Source organism: Schistocerca cancellata, chromosome 8 (genome assembly GCF_023864275.1).
Source record: "Schistocerca cancellata isolate TAMUIC-IGC-003103 chromosome 8, iqSchCanc2.1, whole genome shotgun sequence".
Lineage (NCBI taxonomy): Eukaryota > Metazoa > Arthropoda > Insecta > Orthoptera > Acrididae > Schistocerca > Schistocerca cancellata.
Genome location: NC_064633.1, coordinates 141,177,515 through 141,203,708, shown reverse-complemented (window position 1 = coordinate 141,203,708; position 26,194 = coordinate 141,177,515). Strand labels below are relative to the sequence as shown.

Sequence of the window (26,194 nt, the reverse complement as noted above, 5' to 3'; positions counted from 1 at the left end):
AGCACTACTTCAGACACTAGTCAAGTCCACACCAAGCCGCGTTATGGCACTTCTGCGTGCTCATGGGGGCCCAACACGATATTAGGCAGGTGTACCTGTTTCTTTGGCTCTTCAGTGAAGGTACTGGGAGGCAGGAAAGGGAGAGACGTGTGTCTGAGTCAGTAGCAAAATGAAATTCACAGAGCGGCTGCGCACTGTGGTGCACTGTCAAATTTAATCTTTTCCATAATTATCACCAGAAACATTTATGACTTTTATGGCATGACATTTCTGTGATTTAGTGTAGAAGGGGTTGTAGGGCAGGGTGTGAGTGATACTTCATTTGCATTTGCACACACTCGTGGCATCCTTGCAAAACTAGTGGCCAGCAACTGAACTGCCAGCAGCCTAAATCTATTGTGGTGACTGCAACTGTTTGGATGTTTAACAATCCCGACTACCTCTCCGATTTTTTATTTGCATTGATATGATGTTTTTGTTAAAACACAAACATTAGTAAAGTTTGTATTTTGACAACATTTTTAACTTAATTCAGCTACAGCTGACTAGCTCATTTGCTTTAGGAACTCGTCATTCATGCTTTTTAGCCATTATTTAGCTGCATGAACTGTGTCCACGATGTAAGCTTTATTACACTTGCACTAAATTTTATGTACTCGAGCAGAAATTAGATGCAATAAAACATAAATATACAAGAGGCAGGTCATGCAGTTACAGAATGGCAAAAAGAGCACTAATGACATGTGGTCCTAAAGCAAGTCAGATGAAGATGAACACTGCAAAATATGTGATCACATTATAGAGTTGGCTAATGTTTGCATTTTATCAAAAACACTGTATCAACACAAACAAAATGTTAGAGAGAGACAGTCGAGCTTGCTAAATGTCCAAACAATTTTAATCACAGAAATGTCATTGCAAGCCAACTGTGATAATTTATGGCGATAAACACAGGAAACAGTCTCCTTAAATCTGCAGAAGTCTGAAAGTGCACCGTAGCATGCAGCGAGTTCCCAGAAGATGGCCTCAGCAAGAGAGCATAAACATTGAATACGAATATTCTGGAAAAAAAAAATGCAACAACTTTTAACTTAACTGATAACAGTTGTGAAGGTCTTATACTTTTATACTGAAATAACTGTTAAAGTCATTGGTGTTGTGGTGGGAAATACTGATACAACTAGCTGTTGAGTTTGGTGTCAGCAACAGTCTGGCAGTGGCCATTCTTGTGAATAGACAGAATGTAGAACTGGTATATGATGAAGCTACTTCCACACTTGGCCTTACATTTTGACTGGACAGGAAATGCCTGTGGTTGGACATGAGCAAGAGTCGGTGGGTGGCTGTGAGAGAGATGTGCTCGAGGATTGTCCACACAGAAATGACTCAAGTGGGAGCATGGATGCCGTAGGGAGAGTCTACTATACTACTGAATGAGCAACAGGTTTCTTCTTTGGTGGATGAGGGAAAGACTTCAGGATACAATAACCTTCATTCTAAGGTACAATAAGAGATAGTTGAAGGATGTGGTTGGTTTTGGAGTGTTTGATACTGACAGAGGTGTTGCTGTCACAAAAGGAATGGGTGAGGTTAATGTATACTACTGAAACATGTAGACTATAAAACAAGCTTATGACCAGAAATGTTTTACTGTACAACTAGTTTCAATCTGTACAATCATCAGATATGTCTACAAAACATAAAAAGAATGAGCAAATTTCTCAATGGGAGCATTACAACAGCGCTGATATTGGCATTTAAATAAATTACATGAGAAACAGCTACACTTGTCATTCTAAAATAGTACATAAAAAAAACTTTTAGCCTGGATAGAAACCATCAAAAGAAGTAAAAGTATAGTAAAACTATGATTAAATACCTGAGTTGAAAAGGACTAGATGAAATGGGTTTGGGGGTAGATTCTGAGATTCTGGAGAAGAGAACAATGGCTCTCCTTGCTATGATCCAGATTATGATAATGAATCTGAATGTTCTTGACTGGAGGGGGTTCCTTTTGGTGACCCATAAATGCTTTGGTATACAAAGATGTAATGAAAGCATCGAAGTCAATTCTTAGAAATGTTTGTAGAAAGACCATTGAATATCTGGCATTGGTGATGAAATGTTACATGTGGAAGCCATGCATGTACTGAAAGTACACAAAAACCAGAGATAGTCATTTATTTTGTACAGTTACGGATGAGTGTTTCAGTGTCTTTGGTTCATCACAGCTGTAATACGAAATTAAAACATGTAACAATGTATGATTTGAAAACTTAATAAATACATATATTAAATTCAAGCATCAAACTGCTGCTGCACACAGTCTTAGGGTATGCACGTAAGCCATATCAACTTAAAAATAGTTCTTGAAGTAACAATAAGCTTGAGTATTTTAAAATTATTTTTTGGCACTGTGTCACTTCCTCGTGCATGTGCTACTGTTTTTTCCTTCTAGTTAAATTTCCTCTCAGCATTGATAGTGAACATATCATTTGATGAACTAATGGTGAACAAAACAGAACGATGACCTGATAACAGACAAACACAGTTCTTTTACAATTTCACTGGAATTCCATTACGGTAGAGGATGTTTTCCTGAGTTATGACCTCTGCATTACAATGTTTTGCACTTATAATTTTATATGTTTAACATATTATATGAACTGGAGTACAACAAAAAAATAAAATTTTGATGTGCTTACATATTCTAAAGAAATATTTTAGTGACAAGTCATGTCCAAAATAAAATAATCAAGCTATCATCATCTGCTGCAAGACAAGAGATAGGTACATAAATATTTTACTGAAGAAAAAAGTACTTACAAAGAAAGGACGGCTGCCATTGCTTGACAAGCCAACCTGCCAAAGGCTGACATTTCCATCTCCATCAGCAACCCCAAATTTGTTTCCATGTTCACTGAAACGCACTCGAGTCACCTTTGCAAATGTTCCAGATGGTCTGGGAGTGGCAACAGAATGCTGCTGACACCATTCCCACATCTGCACTGACCCATCTTGAGAGCCTGTGAGGTCTACAACAACAAAAAGAAAGATTAACTCTAGATAAAATACCAGAAATATAGCAAAGCTCTGCAATAATATGTTCTTTCGTGTGGTGCTTAAGGCAGCGACTGAATTTTATCGAGTTTGCTGAAGATATTATTTTTCAATTATATTTATAAGTTTCACTAAAAGATTTGAGGAAATATTGCAATTTCTCATTAAAAAAGATTTTAAGAAATAATCAAAAATCTATGCACATATTTTATTTAAAATCAAATTCACAATGTGTATTGTATTACAGTAAGCATTACCAGTTTCAACTCAAATCAATAAAACAACATTATCTTTATTAAAGATGCCATATGTTAAATGCTACGTATGGGGCTGAGTAAATATACATGAAGAACTTGTCATTAGATTTAAACGACTGTTGATGCACTGCTGAAGTTCCTCATACATCTTTCCCTGGAGTGTCGGCACAGACACATTATTCATATTACAGTTAATTCAAAGATGGGCAACGAGAATAACAGATGGCATCAATGATAAGAGAATTAGTAATAGGCCTATTTGCTTAAAAAATATGTACAGGACGCAATCTAAATAAAATTTTGGGACTTTTCAGTAGCTGAAATTGTTATAACTTGTACTTCTACAATTATTAAATTACTTACAGATCTGCCCAACATATTCCCTTTCATGTTAAATGCATCAATTCATTATCTGAAACCACAAACTGAAGTTTCCATAGCAATACCTTGGGGAAAGTTGTAAGCAACGTTTCACAATCCTACACGGGTGAATTGTGATACTTTGAAGTGGACCAATCTATGGGTTTGTTTTGTTTTTGGGGAGAGAGATAAATGATGTGGAGGCCAAATCTGAGCTGTAAGGTGCATGCTGAAGTGTCAAGAATTTAGGGTAACTCCTTGAGAAGTGTTCACATTTTGACAAAAAACTGAGCCTCTCTTTCCCAAGTTGGGCAGTTTGGTGGTACAGTAATTTCTATCACATTTAGTGCGCATCTTCATGTTTAAAAATGTTTTATTTTGTTTTCAGATGCGAAGATGATGATTAAATGTGACAAACAGGTTATCAAGTATGATCATTTGCATCTTAAATTCTTCTTCAGGCTTGATAAGAAGCTGAAAGCCATTATGATACCAGTTGTGTGACCTGAAGCTGTAAAGTATAATATATACAGATTTTGTTTACAAGATGGTCACTCTGTGTTCCCCTAAGTTAGTACACCTAGTCCGTGTGAAGGTCTTTTCGTCAGTTCTAATAATCAAGCACTGTTGAACTTCATAATGGTAATATATCATCGTTGATGAAACAATACCGGCTGACTGACTTACTTTCAAATTTGTATTTTTTCAGTCAGTTTGTATCCTTGACTTTGCACATCTGATCTTATGGCCAGAATGCTGAATTTTTAATTATTTACAAAGAAAATGAGCTAAAACAGTGTCACATTTCCGATAAGAGTGAAAAATAGATGGAAATGCCACACAACTGCAAAAGAATGAAATACCGTGTAACTAGTGTGTTTTGGATGTGGTAAACAACACCACATAAATGCCAATGAGTGTATGTGTAGCCACAGTATATCATTGTTGTTTGCTCCCAATGTTCGAAAAAGGTTCCTCGGTTGTAACTTTGGTTTATGAAAATGGACAGAGTTTTACAAGACAATCTTTTTACTGAGGAAGAAATGTTTATCTGATGAAGTTAGCATACCGAAGTGGAGTTTCCTTCCTGAAGTGATTGACAGCAGTAAGAAAATTCTCTAATTATTTATCTTGCATTAAGAGAAATCCACTAAAACTATGAACTTTAGTAGTACCACACCCGCTTTATTGTGATATAAATCAGAATACCACACTTCACTCATTTTGTGCATTAGTTATTTCAGCGTGATACTACACTCAGCGGTGCTTATTATTTACCAGAAAATTCAGATAACTATCAGAATATGACAAGCAGTGACAGGAGAAGTAAGTCTAAAGCCTGCCCCAAAGAACGGAAGAAAAACGTCACTACAATACTGAGAACGCATAGATACGCATATATTGAATATAAGACAGTCGAAGTGGCAAAATTGCTCATGATACTCCAAGAGAGGCAAGAACATGTCAGAAGTCCATTTAAAGAAGTGTCATCAATTATCTGATAGTAATAAGCATGAACCATGGACCTTGCCATTGGTGGGGAGGCTTGCGTGCCTCAGCGATACAGATAGCCGTACCGTAGGTACAACCACAACGGAGGGGTATCTGTTGAGAGGCCAGACAAACGTGTGGTTCCTGAAGAGGGGCAGCAGCCTTTTCAGTAGTTGCAAGGGCAACAGTCTGGATGATTGACTGATCTGGCCTTGTAACAATAACCAAAACGGCCTTGCTGTGCTGGTACTGTGAACGGCTGAAAGCAAGGGGAAACTACGGCCATAATTTTTACTTTACTTTACTGTATGATTAAATGATGATGGTGTCCTCTTGGGTAAAATATTCCGGAGGTAAAATAGTCCCCCATTCGGATCTCCGGGCAGGGACTACTCAAAAGGATGTCGTTATCAGCAGAAAGAAAACTGGCGTTCTACAGATCGGAGCGTGGAATGTCAGATCCCTTAATCGGGCAGGTAGGTTAGAAAATTTAAAAAGGGAAATGGATAGGTTAAAGTCAGATATAGCGGGAATTAGTGAAGTTCAGTGGCAGGAGGAACAAGACTTCTCGTCAGGTGACTGCAGGGTTATAAACACAAAGTCAAATAGGGGTAAAGCAGGAGTAGGTTTAATAATGAATAGGAAAATAGGAATGCGGGTAAGCTACTACAAACAGCATAGTGAACGCATTATTGTGGCCAAGATAGATATGAAGCCCACACCTACTACAGTAGTACAAGTTTATATGCCAACTAGCTCTGCAGATGACGAAGAAATTAAAGAAATGTATGATGAAATAAAAGAAATTATTCAGATTGTGAGGGGAGACGAAAATCTAATAGTCATGGGTGACTGGAATTCGAGTGTAGGAAAAGGGAGAGAAGGAAACTTAGTAGGTGAATATGGATTGGGGCTAAGAAATGAAAGAGGAAGCCGCCTGGTAGAATTCTGCACAGAGCACAACTTAATCATATCTAACACTTGGTTTAAGAATCATGATAAGAAGGTTGTATACATGGAAGAACCCTGGAGATACTAAAAGGTATCAGATAGATTATATAATGGTAAGACAGAGATTTAGGAACCAGGTTTTAAATTGTAAGACATTTCCAGGGGCAGATGTGGACTCTGACCACAATCTATTGGTTATGACCTGTAGATTAAAACTGATGAAACTGCAAAAAGGCGGGAATTTAAGGAGATGGGACCTGGATAAACTGAAAGAACCAGAGGTTGTACAGAGTTTCAGGGGGAGCATAAGGGAACAATTGACAGGAATGGGGGAAAGAAATACAGTAGAAGAAGAATGGGTAGCTTTGAGGGATGATATAGTGAAGGCAGCAGAGGATCAAGTAGGTAAAAAGACGAGGGCTAGTAGAAATCCTTGGGTAACAGAAGAAATATTGAATTTAATTGACGAGAGGAGAAAATATAAAAATGCAGTAAATGAAGCAGGCAAAAAGGAATACAAACGTCTCAAAAATGAGATCGACAGGAAGTGCAAAATGGCTAAGCAGGGATGGCTAGAGGACAAATGTAAGGATGTAGAGCCTTATCTGACTAGGGGTAAGATAGATACTGCCTACAGGAAAATTAAAGAGACCTTTGGAGATAAGAGAACCACTTGTATGAACTTCAAGAGCTCAGATGGAAACCCAGTTCTAAGCAAAGAAGGGAAAGCAGAAAGGTGGAATGAGTATATAGAGGGTCTATACAAGGGCGATGTACTTGAGGACAATATTATGGAAATGGAAGAGGATATAGATGAAGATGAAATGGGAGATAAGATACTGCATGAAGAGTTTGACAGAGCACTGAAAAACCTAAGTCGAAACATGGCCCCCGGAGTAGACAACATTCCATTGGAACTACTGACGGCCTTGGGAGAGCCAGTCCTGACAAAACTCTACCATCTGGTGAGCAAGATGTATGAAACAGGCGAAATACCCTCAGACTTCAAGAAGAATATAATAATTCCAATCCCAAAGAAAGCAGGTGTTGACAGATGTGAAAATTACCGAACAATCAGTTTAATAAGCCACAGCTGCAAAATACTAACACGAATTCTTTACAGACGAATGGAAAAACTAGTAGAAGCCGACCTCAGGGAAGATCAGTTTGGATTCAGTAGAAATACTGGAACACGTGAGGCAATACTGACCTTACGACTTATCTTAGAAGAAAGATTAAGGAAAGGCAAACCTACGTTTCTAGCATTTGTAGACTTAGAGAAAGCTTTTGACAATGTTGACTGGAATACTCTCTTTCAAATTCTAAAGGTGGCAGGGGTAAAATACAGGGAGCGAAAGGCTATTTACAATTTGTACAGAAACCAGATGGCAGTTATAAGAGTCGAGGGACATGAAAGGGAAGCAGTGGTTGGGAAGGGAGTAAGACAGGGTTGTAGCCTCTCCCCGATGTTATTCAATCTGTATATTGAGCAAGCAGTAAAGGAAACAAAAGAAAAATTCGGAGTAGATATTAAAATCCATGGAGAAGAAATAAAAACTTTGAGGTTCGCCGATGACATTGTAATTCTGTCAGAGACAGCAAAGGACTTGGAAGAGCAGTTGAACGGAATGGATGGTGTCTTGAAGGGAGGATATAAGATGAACATCAACAAAAGCAAAACGAGGATAATGGAATGTAGTCGAATTAAGTCGGGTGATAATGAGGGTATTAGATTAGCAAATGAGACACTTAAAGTAGTAAAGGAGTTTTGCTATTTGGGGAGCAAAATAACTGATGATGGTCGAAGTAGAGAGGATATAAAATGTAGACTGGCAATGGCAAGGAAAGCGTTTCTGAAGAAGAGAAATTTGTTAACATCGAGTATAGATTTAAGTGTCAGGAAGTTGTTTCTGAAAGTATTTGTATGGAGTGTAGCCATGTATGGAAGTGAAACATGGACGATAAATAGTTTGGACAAGAAGAGAATAGAAGCTTTCGAAATGTGGTGCTACAGAAGAATGCTGAAGATTAGATGGGTAGATCACATAACTAATGAGGAAGTATTGAAGAGGATTGGGGAGAAGAGAAGTTTGTGGCACAACTTGACCAGAAGAAGGGATCGGTTGGTAGGACATGTTCTGAGGCATCAAGGGATCACCAATTTAGTATTGGAGGGCAGCGTGGAGGGTAAAAATCGTAGGGGGAGACCTAGAGATGAATACACTAAGCAGATTCAGAAGGATGTAGGTTGCAGTGGGTACTGGGAGATGAAGAAGCTTGCACAGGATAGAGAGCTGCATCAAACCAGTCTCAGGACTGAAGACCACAATAACAACAATAAGCAGACAGTATTTAACAACTATCAGAATATGAAAAGCAGTGACAGGAGAAGTAAGTCTAAGACCTGCCCCAAAGAACGGAAGGAAAACGTCACTACAATACTGAGGATGCATAGATACGCATATATTGAATATAAGACAGTCGAAGTGGCAAAATTGCTCATGATACTCCAAGAGAGGCAAGAACATGTCAGAAGTCCATTTAAAGAAGTGTCATCAATTATCTGATAGTAATAAGCAGACAGTATTTAACACATTCTGGGAAACAATGTCATGGTAGCATAGGAAAAGTTACGCACTCACTCCTGTGGACATAACTGCAATGAAACGCCCTGATTACTGGCGAATCCAGGAGACAGCATGCCCGATTAATCTTTTGTGTAATGAGATGGGAAAACAAAGTATGCGAAAAGACATTTCTCAATAGTCTTGGGAATGAAGAATGGACTGTCCGATATTAGTTAGATAATTCAAAACATAGGACAAACCCTATTTCACAGTCAGAATGTTCCTAAATCAATCAAGTGTAGAGAATAGCCAAGATATCTTTCGTAAAACAATTCCCGGACTGTCTTCTGAAACTGCCAACACGTTACTGCATGAAATCCGCTTCTAAGCTGTACCTTGAGTCTACAACACAGTACAAACACAGCTGTTTGGACCCTACAAAGAAAAATGTAATACGAATAAGGTTATATCAATACATTGGGTCACCTTTAGCTTGAATTTCAAAGAGGGTAATCTTAGCTTATTTTCCCCCAAAAAAGACCAGTATGACTTTTGTTGAAGTTCTAGGCTCAGAAATATTAGTGAAGACACGTGGAAGCAGTACAGGCAAGGCTGCAAATAAAAAAGGATTTCCAGCGGAAGCTCTGCTCAATGTACGCCATGGACTTACAGGCCATGTAAGTAATTTCATTTTTACATGCAAGTGCAGATTACTATGAAACAAATTTGATTGGTCATAGCTTTACTTTGTACAATTTAGAGAGACATGGTGCATTATGATGATGCTTCAATAAAATGCAAGGTGAAATGGTTGCATCAAGTTTTGCCTTGTGTATAGTGGAAACCCAGTCCAAAATGATTAAGGAAAATCCCGTCCAAGTCACTTTAGATTATGATGGCTGCATGTATCAGAAATGGAACATGATATTATCAAAGGTTCTTTTAATATTAGCAACTGATACTGGAGTATTGATTATGCAAAAGGTTTTGGTGGGAAGTCATACTCAGATGCACTATGACCAATTTCACAGTTCCATCAAGTGCAAGCTCACAGGACACGAGTTAATCTTCCTAGCCAATATGCTTCAATATCTAGAGGCAAGAAAAAAGCCACCACTTTATGAAGTCCTTTGCCTAGATTACTCCTTTTTCACAAACTATGCAGAGAAAAGTTTGTGGTTGTATGACTCAATTAGGCCAGGAAGAGCTGTAAAAAATGAACCTATAGTTACAGACCTGAGGGCAACACAGTACTCTTCAAATAGTATTATTTACTACAAGGGCACTTTCAATGAAGTATGGCAAAAAATTCCGAGATGCCTGAGAAAAATTCTTGGTAAAGTTCGCTTACCAAAACTATATAAAGAAAGAATGAAAATCAAGAAAGCCAAATGGGATTGTTTGCAACAACTTAAAGCTGTTCTTCCTAAGGATTGTCATCGGTATTATGTCAACATATGTTATGAATGATCTTCTTTGAGGTTACTGTTTCTGAAGTGACAGGGCAGTGTAATTCTTTGTTGCTGCTTGAATGGCATGTGGCACATTTTTCTTCAAGAGATGAACAGACAGTAACAGAACTAAGCGAACAGTGTGCATATTTAAAGTTGTTTCTGTGAAGTCTTTCAATAAAAAAATAATTAATGTTTCAAAACAGTGTTGTTATTAACTTTTTCAGCACCAAAAGCAATGGAAAAGTGAAGTCATAGACAAGACTCTGACAAAGAAATACTGCATAAGTAATATATCATGCAATACATACCAAGACAGCCTATCTGTCATAAATAAACTTTCTAAAGAGTTTCACTTTTTGATATGATCTAATTTTGTTGTTTTGCTACATTGCAAATTTAACACCCCTATGAAATGTATCAGTAATTCTAGACAGTTTTTTCTCTCTCTCCTGTAAAATTTGTGTTTTGCTTCTACCTCGGTATTGTTTCTTCACAGGCAATATGTATCTCATTCAAGGGATGTGTATGTTTGTTGGAACCTCTTGTTCCAGTATATGGACTGAGTTTTCTTTTCCTCCAGGCCCAGAACATAATATTTGATTCAACTTATGTATTGGAACCAGAATCCAGGAAAACTAAAAAATAAATCAAAGAATACATGGGACTTATTCTTATTCCCATGACTACTCCATGTAACTACTTGCGTGTCTGTTATGCAAGGGTAAAACAATTATTGGCAGACGTAAGGTGCAGAAAAACAGATCTTCATGCACTAGAGATTAGCGCCGATCTATTAGATATTTTTCCTCATTCATCTTATTTTGTGAATGAAAATATCATGAAAGAATACTTTACAACTTTGATCAAAATTAGTTCCATTTTATGAACCACTAAGAAAACAACAATAGGATTTAACCCCTGAAAATACATTGAGTTTAAATTAAAATACTGAAATTATCTGAATTTGGACTGAAGAACTGGAGAAAATATTGTGATACTGCATAAATTACAGACCTGTAACTATTTATTTGCTTTCATATCTCACTTTATCTCTAGAAATGCTTCTTTAAGCAATCATTTCACCTGAGAGTACTGCAAATGCTCAGTTACATATGAGTGTGCCATGGTGTACAATGTGTAATGGACTTTCTGAGCTCACTGTACCAAACATCCTTGATTGTGAATGTAAACTCTGATAGTTATTTAAAATGGACCATATTTGTCAGTAATGGAATATTCTGAACATCCAAAATGAGCTTATATCAAGATATTTGTGGTAGTGAAACTAGCAGTGACATGTTGAGTTACAGACAGGCACAATGAAAACACTGTTATATATTATGCTTTTGGCCAAAGCTTTCATCAAGGGAGGGGGGAAATCACCACACAAACATTCACACAATCAAGAACACCTCATGCACATGACTGTCTCTGGCTGTTCAGGCCAGACTGAAACTGAAACACTTGGATTGGGAGCAACAATCTGTAGTGGAGTTGGAAAGGAATAGTAAGATATGGGCGGGGGAAGACGAAAGAGTGCTGCCTGGTGGAGCATGTAGGGACTAGACGTTGTAGACAAGGTTACCTTGTTCAGCATCTGGAGGCTATTAGGGAAGGAGGGAAGGGCAAAATAGGGACTGGAAAAGAGGAAGAGATAGGTGAGTGCATTGGCAGAGGAGGTGATAGAATAGTGGGCAGAAACCGTTATGTGGAGCGCGAGAACAATAGTTGTCGTAGCTTGAGGCTGGGGTGATTATGGGGGCAGCAAATGTGTTGCAAGGATAACTCAACTGCCATTTGCACAGTTTGGAAAAGCTAGTGTTGGAGGTGAGGATCCCACATGGCCCAGCCTGTGAAGCAGCCATTAAGATCAAGCATGTTGTGTTTAGCTGAATGTTGTGCAACACGGTGGTCCACTTTGCACTTGGCCACAGTTTGGTGGTGGCCATTCATTCTGGTGGATAGCTGGTTGGTAGCCATACCAATACACAAGCTGAGCAATGATTTCAGCAGAACTGATATTTGACATGGTTGCTTTCACAGGTGGTCTGGCCTCTGATTGGGTAGGATAAACATGTGGCAGGACTGCAATAAGAAGTCCATCAAATGATGCTATTGGGTGATGAGGGGGGCACTCCTTTGTAGCTGGTTCTTGGGGGGGGGGGGAGGATTTGGGGGGGGGGGGAGGGAGGATTTGGGGGGGGGGATATGGTGTGGGACATGTGTTTGTGGACTAGGGTCTGGGGGATAGTGTGTGTTTATGAAAGCTTTTGTATGACCTTTAGCATACTGGGCAGCGGAGCTGCCATTACTGGAGATGTGCTGTCCCTGGGTGCCTAGGTGCCTAGGTTTTACGGAAGGGATTTTTGGGTGTGGAAGGATTAGCAATGAAGGTACTGTGGTTGGTGGGTTTAATATGGACAGAGGTGTCAACAGAGCCTTGAGAGGGAAGGAGGCCAACATGCAGGGAGGTGGCATGCTGTGCTGAGAAGGACTGAATGAAGCAAAAGAGAGAGAAGGTGTTGAGATTGTGGAGGAATGAGGATAGTATGTCCTGGCTCTGAGCCCAGATCATGAAGATATCATCAATGAACCTGATCCAGATAAGGGGTTTGGGGTTTTGGTAGGCTAGGAAGGTTTCCTCTAGATGGCCTCCAACGAGTGTACTATGTGGGTTGCTCCATGAATTAATTTTTTACCTTCCGTTCAAAGGACAAATGATATAGTTCAGATGTCTATGTGGAGAAAAGAAATTCTATCAAATTTTGCCACATTCCTTATCTGCAGCTGCAACTAACCTGCAGGCCTATACGACAAAATACCATGAATGTTTCCTCAAAACATCTATTCAAGGTTATTAATATTTTCTCTCTGCCTATGGCAACAAATTCAATGCAAGATGCTATTATACTCTTACTATTTACTTGATTTTTGTGAAACAAACAACAACAACAGTATACTTGTTTTTAAGTAACAGCAGCATCTGAAAGTTTAGTAAATTTATTGAATCAAAAGATCTTAAAATAGTGCAGCAGTAGATTGGAACTGAATATTTTTTTCTCTCACCCTATTACAACTACAAAAAGTGTACTTACACATCCCAAGCATTGGGTGAGAGCACAGTCTTCTCACCCCTTCCACTTTGTGTTTCATTATCTGGAGAAGAACATTCAATTAGTGAAGTCCAAACAAACAACAGCATAAATAACAATAATTATAATATTCTTTAAAAACAAAGCTACATACTTCACATTGCATAAAACAGTATATGAATCACGAATATAAATTACATAACAATCTGAAGTTTCAAGTTCCCAGAAGCAATCAGAGACAAGACCAGATATCTTTCCTCGGGTTCTCAAAATACTTGGAATTCTAAATATGACAAAAGGTTTAGAAAAAAAGTCAGCCAACTTGACAAATGAAATAAAAATAATCTTGTTGAGAGGAGTTACAACACACATTTTGGGAATTATATCTGTAACCATTTGCCAATACAGCAATATACTGCCAAGAAGCTAAATACTAACAAAGAGATAGAGGGGCTGGCCAGTACTTACCTCAGCTCAGTACAGCTGATAGATACACAAAAAACAGAACCGAAAATTTATGTTCCTAGCTTTCGGAACAAATGTTCCTTCATCAGGGAGGAGAGAGGGGAAAGAAAGGGAAGAAGGGAAAAAGGGAAAGTAGATTCAGTTACTCACAACCCAGGTTATGAAGCAACAGGGAAAGGGAAACAGGGAGGGTAGCAAGGATGGAGGCATGGTTGTCAGAGGGAAGCCAAAGATATTCTGCTGTAAGTACTGTGCCAGCTTCAAACCAAAGAGGATGCATACAGAAGTAAAGAGGTATATAGTATAAAGATAAACACAACTATGTAGGATGAAAAGATGCATGATGCATGAACGGCTAAAGAGGAAAGGGAAAGAGGAGAAGACTGAAGAGTAAATGGGAGTGAGGTTGTTTAACATAGGTTCAGTCCAGGGGGATGGTGGGATGAAAGGATGTGTTGGAGTGCAAGTTCCCATCTCCGCAGTTCAGAGGGACTGGTGTTGGGTGGGAGAAGCCAAATGGCACAAACGGTGTAGCAGGCTACTAGGTCCCTAGAATTATGCTGGAGGGCATGCTCCGCTACTGGGTATTGGGCATCTCCTAGGCGGACAGTTCGTCTGTGTCCGTTCATGTGCTCAGCCAGTTTAGTTGTTGTCATACCGATGTAAAAGGCTGTGCAGTGCAGGCATGTCAGTTGATAAATGACTTGTGTAGTTTCACACGTGGCCCTGCCTTGAATTGTGTATGTTTTACCAGTAGCGGGGCTGGAGTAGGTGGTTGTGGGGGGATGCATGGGGCAGGTTTTGCAGCGGGGTCGGTTACAGGGGTAGGAACCGCTGGGTGGAGAAGGTAGTCTGGGAATATTGTAGGGTTTAACGAGGATGTTACGGAGGTTAGGGGGGCGACGAAAGGCAACTCTGGGTGGTGTGGGGAGAATTTTGTCAAGGGATGATCTCATTTCAGGGGTTGACTTGAGAAAGTCATATCCCTGGCGGAGTAATTTGTTGATGTTTTCGAGGCCAGGATAATATTGGGTGACAAGGGGGATGTTTTTGTGTGGTCTGGGGGTAGGAACATTGTTGTTGGACAGGGAGGAATGTATTGCTCGGGAGATCTGTTTGTGGACAAGGTCTGCAGGATAGTTGCGGGAGAGGAAAGCACTGGTCAGGTTATTGGTGTAATTGTTGAGGGATTCGTAACTGGAGCAGATACGTTTGCCACGAATACCTAGGCTGTAGGGAAGGGAGCGTTTGATGTGAAATGGAAAGCAGCTATCAAAGTGAAGGTACTGTTGTTTGTTTGTGGGTTTGATATGGACAGAGGTGTGGATGTGAGCTTCTCCCAACGCCCACCCGAAGATCTTCCAAAAACCTCGTTCCGTATCACACTTACCAACTTCATCCTCACCTATAATTACTTCACTTTTGAAGGCCAGACCTACAAACAAATCAGAGGAACGGCCATGGGAACCAGGATGGCTCCGTCCTATGCCAACCTCTTCATGGGCTGCGTGGAGGAGGCTTTCCTGAAGACCCAACAGCTACTTCCCCTGGCCTGGTATAGGTTTATAGATGACATCTTTGTGGTCTGGACTCATGGTGAAGAAACACTCGTTAATTTCCTCCATAACCTCAACTCCTTTTCGAATCTGAATTTCACCTGGTCCTTCTTCAAAACCCAAGCCACCTTCCTTCATCTTGTTGAAGCTCACATCCACACCTCTGTCCATATCAAACCCACAAACAAACAACAGTACCTTCACTTTGATAGCTGCCATCCATTTCACATCAAACGCTCCCTTCCCTACAGCCTAGGTATTCGTGGCAAACGTTATCTGCTCCAGTTACGAATCCCTCAACAATTACACCCATAACCTGACCAGTGCTTTCCTCTCCCGCAACTATCCTGCAGACCTTGTCCACAAACAGATCTCCCGAGCAATACATTCCTCCCTGTCCAACAACAATGTTCCTACCCCCAGACCACACAAAAACATCCCCCTTGTCACCCAATATTATCCTGGCCTCGAAAACATCAACAAATTACTCCGCCAGGGATATGACTTTCTCAAGTCAACCCCTGAAATGAGATCATCCCTTGACAAAATTCTCCCCACACCACCCAGAGTTGCCTTTCGTCGCTCCCCTAACCTCCGTAACATCCTCGTTAAACCCTACAATATTCCCAGACTACCTTCTCCACCCAGCGGTTCCTACCCCTGTAACCGACCCTGCTGCAAAACCTGCCCCATGCATCCCCCCACAACCACCTACTCCAGCCCCACTACTGGTAAAACATACACAATTCAAGGCAGGGCCACGTGTGAAACTACACAAGTCATTTATCAACTGACATGCCTGCACTGCACAGCCTTTTACATCGGTATGACAACAACTAAACTGGCTGAGCACATGAACGGACACAGACGAACTGTCCGCCTAGGAGATGCCCAATACCCAGTAGCGGAGCATGCCCTCCAGCATAATTCTAGGGACCTAGTAACCTGCTACACCGTTTGTGCCATTTGGCTTCTCCCACCCAACACCAGTCCCTCTGAACTGCGGTGATGGGAACTTGCACTCCAACACATCCTTTCATCCCACCATCCCCCTGGACTGAACCTACGTTAAACAACCTCACTCCCATTTACTCTTCAGTCTTCTCCTCTTTCCCTTTCCTCTTTAGCCGTTCATGCATCATGCATCTTTTCATCCTACATAGTTGTGTTTATCTTTATACTATATACCTCTTTACTTCTGTATGCATCCTCTTTGGTTTGAAGCTGGCACAGTACTTACAGCAGAATATCTTTGGCTTCCCTCTGACAACCATGCCTCCATCCTTGCTACCCTCCCTGTTTTCCTTTCCCTGTTGCTTCATAACCTGGGTTGTGAGTAACTGAATCTACTTTCCCTTTTTCCCTTCTTCCCTTTCTTTCCCCTCTCCTCCCTGATGAAGGAACATTTGTTCCGAAAGCTAGGAACATAAATTTTCGGTTCTGTTTTTTGTGTATCTATCGGCTGTACTGAGCTGAGGTAAGTAATGGCCAGCCCCTCTATCTCTTTGTTAGTATTTGTTTCACATCTTTATATGAGATTTTCCATTAATCATCAAGAAGCTAAATACTTTGAATTAACCATGCACTGCTCATAATTTTATTACAGAAGGTATGAGGCTACAAAGATGACACTTAGCCTCCAAGATCCAGATGTTCTTTAGCTTTTGACAGTGGCTGAAAACAATATCCCATTTCTCTCAATACTCTTACTACAAAATAACTTGTGAATTAGAAAGTCATAAGGAGAATGAATTGTCAGAAATGAAGTGTCTTGACAATATGCTGTATCTGTTACTGAAGATTTCAAACAATCCAACATTCAATGCCAAAAATCAATCGAGGACATAGTTTGAAAAACAATGCATGTTTTTTGGGATTACAAACATTCAACTTTCTTCTGGTCTTTTGTTTAACACTATTTGCTTCTTACGTCTGCACGCAAGAGCACTTTGCATTTAGCTGACACATTAGTAGTTTCAATTATGGTACTTTCTGCTTACGTTATTACCCACATCATCATTTAGAAAAAAGGTATCAGGGTATATAAGCATTCAGTGTGCAGAAAATTATTTTTAACACCTGGTCAACAAACAGTGTTTGTAATATCTACTTTCACTTATGTTAAACGGCACAGAAGACCGCGTTAACACAAATGCACATTTACTGGACCTTAACTATCAATCAAATGAAGACCTTTTTAACCTGATAAGTGATTTCATAAGTATTTTCTTCAATGAATGATAGGTAAGGCTGGTTTACAAAAACTGTTTTTTGCTGACACACGGTGTATGTGAATGGTAATCTAAGTTATTTGTATTTTAATTGAAAAATCAAGCTATTTGTGGGGGAAATAATAAAATAATACTTCTATTCATACAATTGTGGTCTAATATATACTACGGCTCCATAGATGTTAATCTACAAGCACACAAATATTTGTGATTAAGAGTTGTCTCACTAGCATATAATGATAAGATAGGTTTAATGTTGACTTCACCAGAGGCAATATTTCCATCTTAAGGAAACTAAAAAGCTTTATTATTGCTATCTCCATTCCATGCTATTTTCAAACATTTTTCTTCTTAGATTGTTCTACAACAACTTTCCTTTTTACTTCTTTTCTTTTACTAAACTTTCAAACATTATGCATGGAGCTTCAATTATTTATTGGTTAACTCAGTTCAACATTTACTATAATTATCATTTATGCATTGGTTTTTTGAAATTTTGTACCTCACACCCTCTATAAACTAAATGAACTCAATTAACTAAATGAAGCTTTTTGTTGTACTTCATTATTCGACTACTAAACTTTCAATTTTCGCTCCTCAACATTTCAAAAAATTATCCAATTCATAAATTTCCATTATACTCCATCACTTGCGCTCCTGTTCCAAACATATATTTTGTAAAATGATAACAGGAATAAAAATCCTTAAAATAGTAACAAACAAAACACTAAAGCTAACATGAGCACACACAAATACATACAAAATTGTTTGATCTGAATGCACGTTCCACTTTCTGCAGAAATAATAATAGTTATAATAATAGTTATAATAATAATAATAATAATAATAATAATAATAATAAATAATATGTATGGATATGCAGAGGAAACAATGGAAAATATATTGTTCAGAAGAAAGATATTTCAGGCAGATCATGTGTTGTCAGCCAAGTAAGATTTGGCATAAGCAGTGCTTTCATCTAAAATTCTATTAATGTCTACAGCTTTCATTATATAGCACCAAAATAACAAAAGCTTTTAATAAGATTTGAAATGTGCCAATATGCAGACATGACAAGCATTTGTGAGCTCAGACACATCGTTACCCAGTCAAATCAGTCCAGATTACTGAGTGCAATATTATGCAGCAATACTAATATTCACTACACGAAATGCAGTTTTAACATATTACACAAAATGCACTACATAACACTGATATAAGTGGGAGATTCTCACCGGTTTCAGTAAATGTCGACTACGCTCTATGACAAACTGACAGAATCGTGGGTCGTGTGACCCAGGAAAGTTGAGTCCTTTCATCTGATGTAAGCAAGCAAAAGAAAGATATACACTGTGATTACATGACAATTATTTCCAACTTATAGAAGTGGAAAAATTCTGAGAGATTATGATGCACAGAACAAAAATTAGATGCCCTTGTGACTAAATATCATTAAGGCAAGATCTGCTTATCCTTATTCGTAACTTGAAAATAGAGACAACAAGAGTCCCTAAGTGAATATGGCCATTTGGAACCAAAACATAGAAGGAACAAAAAACATATACTTACCTTAATATTTGTGTCACACATGTTTGCATTCCTTCTAATCCTACTCAGTTGTACAAGCTCAAAGCAATAATGCTTGTGCCCTTATTGAACAAGTGAAAGCATGATTGTGCTTGTGGTTGTGGTTGCAATGTAGTGTACACACACACACACACACACACACTCTCTCTCTCTCTCTCTCTCTCTCTCTTATACTGTTTTAACAACATTCAGTTTTTCCTGTAATAAAACTGGTACCATGTTAGTCAATCACATAATATTTTAATGGCATGAACTACTCAGCATAAACAGGCAAGAGAAATATGCAACTTTTAGATATGTGAATACATTTTTTTTACATAAACATTAGGGTGGACTAGTGTGTCAACTTAATGATATAGTGGATGAGAAGTCACAAATCTAGAAAAGTATGGTGTATGAAGATGTGCAAACTGTTTCCAGCATGTGATTATAATTTCACATTACAGAGGACTAGCACACACTGTTTGGCAGAGTTTGCTGTATATTGCACAAAAACTTGTGTACTTCCTAGAGCTTGTGTGTCATCTGTTTGCGAAAATTCCCATTGAATGGAGACATCTCTCATAGGCATAATACTAGCATGTGATGAACTGCTATGTGAAAGACTACAGCAATTTAATTTTCAGTGTGTATTAACTCTGCACAGAGGGTTCAATGTGCAGCATATACAATTTTACCCTAGTGCTAAAGCAAACTGTTATTTGAGTCTAGTGATAATTTTTTGTGATGCTTTATTTATGCATATAAGTGATTTTTTTACCTCAAGAAGTCGAAAACCACTTGCTGTTGTACATAAAAAAATATTTCGCTTTCATTTCTTAATCAATGTGTAGTGCACTGTTAAAAGATGAACGGTTTTGGAGTACACTATTCTGGTCAATCGAGTGGATAGACAAGTAAGTGTAGCTGTGATTTTAGGTAAAGTAACAAGATGCTGCTAGATGGCCAGAAAGTACAGTCAGCATGATGGACTCAATTGAGGACACCTCATAATTATTAGAACTAGTGCTACAGCAAATATTTTCTAGTTGGAGAATTGGTCGTGGCATTCCTGTTGTTGCAATGTTAATATATACATGTATAGTTTGTTTTCCCATGGTGGATACATTTGCTGCTCAGAAGAAACATTACAATAGTGTTCTGCAATCAATCCTCTAATGAACTGAAGAGCACTGAAGAAAACGGTGTCTCTTTTTGGTCTTAGGCATTGAATTAAAAAAACTGAAGAATATGGTCTCTCTGTTGGTCTTAGGCACTGAATTAAAGATATCTCCATGATTCGAGAAATTAACAGTGGTTGGATCATGTTAATGTTGACCATTTTATCCTCAAAAAACAGTACTATTATCTAGAATACTATCGTTCCTCCCATGACACTAGACTTTGAAGTCACGACAGAATACCGCATACTACTCATGGTGTCAAATTATTTTACAGAATGTTCATTGCAGTATTTATTTATACCCACAATACTCCTACCCACTAAATACTCCATGCTTCATATAACAACTTATTCCTAAGCTAGGAGTATCAGATTGACATAAATCCTGGAATCTTTGTTTGTGGAAACAGCTGGATTGTGAACAGGCAGTCCAGTCGCAGTTCTGACACTGTTCCCAAGCAACTGCATCAAACTGTCAATTTTTGAAACTTTCAGCACAACCTCAAAGATACGGTCTAAAAGTTTTAGGTTATTTTACATTCTTAAAATTCAAGCCACTCCGAAAACATGATTTCCTCTTCAAAGGTAAGATGATATATTGTTGAAGGGGGTAACTGGGCATCTAGATTCATAAAAGGTATTTTAAAGGACTTTTTCCTATAGGACAGAGAATGCTGTTCCACAGATACTCATGGATGATCAACAAGCAAATTAATCTGACTATGAGCTTTGCAGCTCAACTACTATAACTTCATTACCAAAATTAGTAACTTCTTTTCTACAAACTACAGATGTTGTCCTATGTCAAATGATGATTATGAATTATTTAAAACTAATATCACATGATGATTCAAGAGAAAAATCTCGAGAAGAAATCCTCCAGAATTAAGATACACACAGCAAAGAAGGGGGAAAAAGATCTTGTCTTTATGTCTTGTAAACAGCGATGCCATAGAGCAAATTTAAAGTAAAGATCATTGGGAAATCAGAAAAAAATGACAAACTGTGAAAGAAAGACAGTTATAACACAAAATACAGATACGCCACAAAAACCGCAGCATGTGGTAATAAAGAAAAAAATAATTAAAAAACTCTGAAATGATGTTAAAACTTATGCAAAACATGTCTGTGTACAAATAAGAAAAAATTGTGATCACTCAAGGCAGAACCTATCTAAAAATAAAAAGCATTTCATCAACTTGGTGTATTTTGATTTAGTAGGGATATTACAGTATTACGCTACTCTAGCATCACAGTGTAGTTGATGGAACATGGCAGTTTTATGAAGACAAAAAGGATGTTTGTGTCTTGCCACAAAGAGGCTATGAACACACACACACACACACACACACACACACACACACACACACACACACACACACACACACACACATTACTACTACTCTTCACTCACTGCAACAAACTAACTTACCGACTAAATCTAAAATTAATCTAATCATCATATGTGCACTAACTTAATTTGATAACCACTTTTCTGTCAAAGTATGACAAATCGCTATGTAATACAAAATACCAAAGTAAATTAAATCGAATCAAGTAGAAGATACAACTGATATACTGCAGTACACGCAGATATATACATTTAGTATATGAACAACATAAAAAACACCTGAGATCTAAAATTTAGAACTGCGTCCTTTTTATTAAAACATGAGCAGCACTTCTATGTAAACTGGAATGCTTGCATGTGTAATACTGACAAGCTGCAAAAATGGTTATTACATAGCTCCAGGTATTTTTTGCACAATCTTGTTAATGAGTCTTAGTGCTCTACTTGGCTGATATGGACACGCACTTTTAAATCCATAACCCAAATACGACAGCAACAAAACAAGATTTAAGATGAAGTTTTTTCCTGTTATTTTCTACTGGAATGTTTCTTTTGGACATTGTTTAAGTAAAGAAACCTTTGCCAGAAAGGTACTACAGGGGAGTCAAGTTGAACAGTCTTTGGCCATTTAGTTATATATTTTTCACATAGCTGTGATTCTACAGTAATGTTATCTCACAAAAGAGATTTTTACATAAGCAGGATTGAATTTTTAGTAGTCTAGGATGTGGGTTCCATATATGTGCAGCAACAATGAAAATACTTTAAATGCTACACACTGATGTGGGACGTTGAGTTGTTAATTGGAGTCAGATCCAGTGGATAAATTACAGCATCAATTTAGATGCAACAATATAACAATTAAATACCCTTGTCCTCTGATTACTCCACACTTAATGTCAAGCATATCGAAAGGTTTCTCATAAGATATTCGTGTTACAATAAATAGAGACAGGCCTAGACACTGAACACTTGTGGGTCATTCCATGCCAAGTGGTCTAAACCTTCCCACCATCATGTCTCCAATTTTCTTCAAATTTTATCTGTAGCACTAGTCAAGTGCTAAATTAAGTTTCTCAAGATTTCAAGCCTCTAGCTGCAATACTTGCTGATCTACACCCCCTTGTCTGAAGGGTAGTAAGTTCGCATGCGCGCGACATCAGACAAAATGCCATTTTTGGGGTCTCATAAAATTGAAACCAATTCATAAGAATGGTTAGTAAGATGAGACCCTGTACAGTTTTTTGTGCTGATTCAAACGAAATTAATTATAAGATTACTGATGCAAAATCCGGTCAAACAAGTCGACTCAAAGTGTACCCCTAATTCTGTCGTGACTTAATGCGACAAATTTTGACCAATATTCAGACTGCAATAATTTCCTTGCAGATAAAGATATGGACTTGAACTTTTTACCAAGTCTTATCTTTGTGCTGGACATAATACAGCTGGATTTCCAACTACCCAGGCTTTATAGTCGCCTTGCAAAATCTCTTCAAATTTGGCAGTGTCAGCGCAAATGGCTTTATTTACCAAAGTTCAAAGCCCATTACTACAAAATAGTCAGCCTGGATTTAATTGTGAATAGTATCATCTGAAAGAGAAACTCTTGCTCTACAAGATGGATATATTTTTCTTTTGCAACGCTTCCATTAAGTGCTTATTTACTCAGGTCAAAGTATCTTATATTTTGTGTGCGCAGTGCCCTGCGTTGGTCCATGATGGCTGAGCCATTACTGGTTATCACAATAAAACCAGCATCCCCATCGCCATAGGGGCCACGCCCGATAGCCATGCAGTAACAGCCACGGGTGGGTATCTTTACTGCAGGTTCCCAAGCCTGATTACAGGGTGTCTTTACCACAGGATCCCAAGCCTGATTGTGGGTTTCTTTATGCAGGTTCCCAAGCCTGTCTTCCTCAGTTACTTCATCATTCTGGAAGCATCGTTGATTTGCAAGAGAATGCTTTCAGGAAAACTGTATTGCCGACCAGATGATGTCACTGATGGAGCTGGAATAACACCAATGATAAGTTGTTCTGGAATCCAGCAAGTATCACGTCTTAAGGGCCAATAAAATGAACTTGCAGGACCATGAGGATGCATAAAGCTTATGAAAGCATCTTTCTGTTCGACTGAGATTTCAACGATGTTTCCAATCCACCATTTCTTTTCATAAATGCAAGCAACATACTGCCCAGGCTGAAGATCCATGACTTGAACTACTACTTCAGCAGCACTAATTTTGGCCAAAAAAGATGTCGCATCATTAGAAACTCTACTGACCTTAATTGTCGTCATATCAATGGGCAAAAAATGGTGGTTTTCTCTTGTGCCAGCTAGAGTGTGCCCTTGCAGGAATCTTTCTTCTTGAGAAGCTTTTTCTTCTTCAACTTCCTCTTTGCTGATGAAAAAGAATTTGATTCCATTGATATTATCATTGCAGAAGTTGAAAAGATCTTTGGGTGTTAGAATCTGGTTTTCATATGGACGTTGCAAACTTGCTCTTGCTGCCAACCGTTTTGTTGTGCCTCCAATGCCATCACAAGGCGACTTTCCATGGCTTGTTCCAAAGAAATTCCATTCTGCTGTTATTTCAAAATCTTCTTTGTGATAGCATAAGTTGAGAAAATTCTTGAAATTCTTATATTGTGCAGCTGAACCATCACTGAAGTAGTGGATGTGGCTTATTTTGGAAAATTGCATCTTCAGGTAATTGATTACTTTTCCAATGTAAACATGGACAGTAATCGTATCGTGTCGAAGGCAGTCACTAATAACACAAAGATTCACACATTGCACCTCTTCGTTTTCACAGTAGTAGACTACAAATGGATGAACTGTTGCTTGACTGTTTTCCCAGTGAAAGCCTTGCACTGCATCTTGAACAATAAATGAATAGTTTTCAGCAAAATCCATTAGTATTATGAATTCGCCTTCTTTCAAATCAGTTTTGAGAGCTTTCAGGTGCTGGCTTTGATGCTTGGCAATGTAGTGATGACAAGACAGGTTCCAAATTTTTGCTGCAATATCTTCAACATACTCTTCTGTTGAAAGCTGCTTTGTTTCTAAAGTATCCCTGTCGGTATGAATCCATTGTTTGTACTCAATCAGTTCTTCAGGGTCATTATCTTCAAAATATGTTGCAATAACTGCTTCTACACCTTCTGGACCAGGGCAGTTTTCACAACGATGAAGCATACAATCCTTGTTTTCCAAGCTGCAAACAGCTTTGCTAAGAATTTCCTTGTAGTCTTCATTGATTGATGCACCAGTGAGCATAAGCTTGACATTTTGGTGTATTGTACAGACACAAACTGAGTGCATTCCAGCAGAGCCAACTGTAACACACCATTTTGGTCTAAGCTCGCAAAACTTTGAGAAGCCAATTTCTGGTCCATTTTGCTTCTGATAAGACACGTACATTTCCTTCAAATTGCAAAGCAACAACCGCTTTTGCTTGTACACCTTTGTTCCTGAAATTCTCACAGGCACACAGTCTTTCTTCCCTGGACAAAGTCTGCTGAATTCGTCATCTTGAAAAAAGTCATGTACTTTCTGGACAACTTCATCTGAAAGCTTCCTTCCTTGCCGATTTGCTGGAAAAGCTAGAACACCTTGCTCATTCTTCAGTTTTCTCGCTTGCTTTACCATTCTTTCTGATACATTAAATGCTGTTGTCGTATCTTTAATTGTCCAGCTTCTTGGAACCAAGGTCAATATTTGAACTTTTGTCCTACGATTTGACACTTTACATTTTTCTTTCAACTCTTCTATAAGATTATCAAGATCTGCACAATTATTGCATGGGCGACTTTTACTTGAACTTGGCTGTTCATCGTAATTGATTCCTACAGCAGCAGCAATTTGATTCCCAATTAAACTTTGTGCATCCAAGATCTTTCTTTTTGCATAGCTTTGCTTATCTCTTTTACTTAGTTGTCTTCTTTTCAATGGTGAAGCACCAATAAATGATAAACTTTTGTTGATGGCTGGTTCAGTTTCATCCGTTGTGAAATCTTGTTCAGATTGGGTTGATAGTGATGATGAATCTTCTAGCTTTTGGTTCAGTGCCGACATGCAGCGAGGGCAAAGCTTCTGACCAGGTTTTATATCAATCACTTCTTTTTTCTTTAACAGGCAAAGTTTGGCAGCTGTTTCATTATCAAGCAGTCTAAGTCCAGCTTTTACATTGTGATTCCTCTTCTTGAATGGATTGCAACATTTCTTTTGCATCGCTTGATATTCATGTAGGAAGAGGGCTTCATGGTGGAAGCAAATGATGGAATTTTCGTCAAGTTTGGCTTCTGAACGCGAAACAAGCAATTTCTGGTCACATTCTGTGAAATCACTAAACGCTTTGAATCCAGTCTTCTTAGCATAGAAGATAACATGGCACTTTGATGCAGCAGCATCTTTTCCAATTGAACAGGGGGCCAACGATTCTTCTTCTTCATTAACTTCTGACATCTCTCACTGGCCAATCACTGAATAAAACACGAATGAAATATCCAATTATATCAGTAATTCTAAGCGACTATTAAGATTCAAATTCCTAGAAATGAAGAAAAATTAGTGCATCGCGCATACAAAATATAACAACTTTGATG

At 38.5% G+C, this 26,194-nt stretch overlaps 1 protein-coding gene across 1 annotated transcript in view; it reads right to left on the bottom strand.

Moving 5' to 3' along the window:
• LOC126094455 (dmX-like protein 2) overlaps positions 1-26,194 on the bottom strand; it is a 355,200-nt gene that overhangs the window by 29,130 nt on the left and 299,876 nt on the right. The window contains exons 53-55 of the mRNA XM_049908834.1: positions 18,720-18,803; positions 13,236-13,296; positions 2,827-3,035 (exon numbers count right to left, since the gene is read on the bottom strand). Coding sequence (XP_049764791.1) covers positions 2,827-3,035; positions 13,236-13,296; positions 18,720-18,803 — 354 coding nt within the window. The remainder of the gene's footprint in view (positions 1-2,826; positions 3,036-13,235; positions 13,297-18,719; positions 18,804-26,194) is intronic.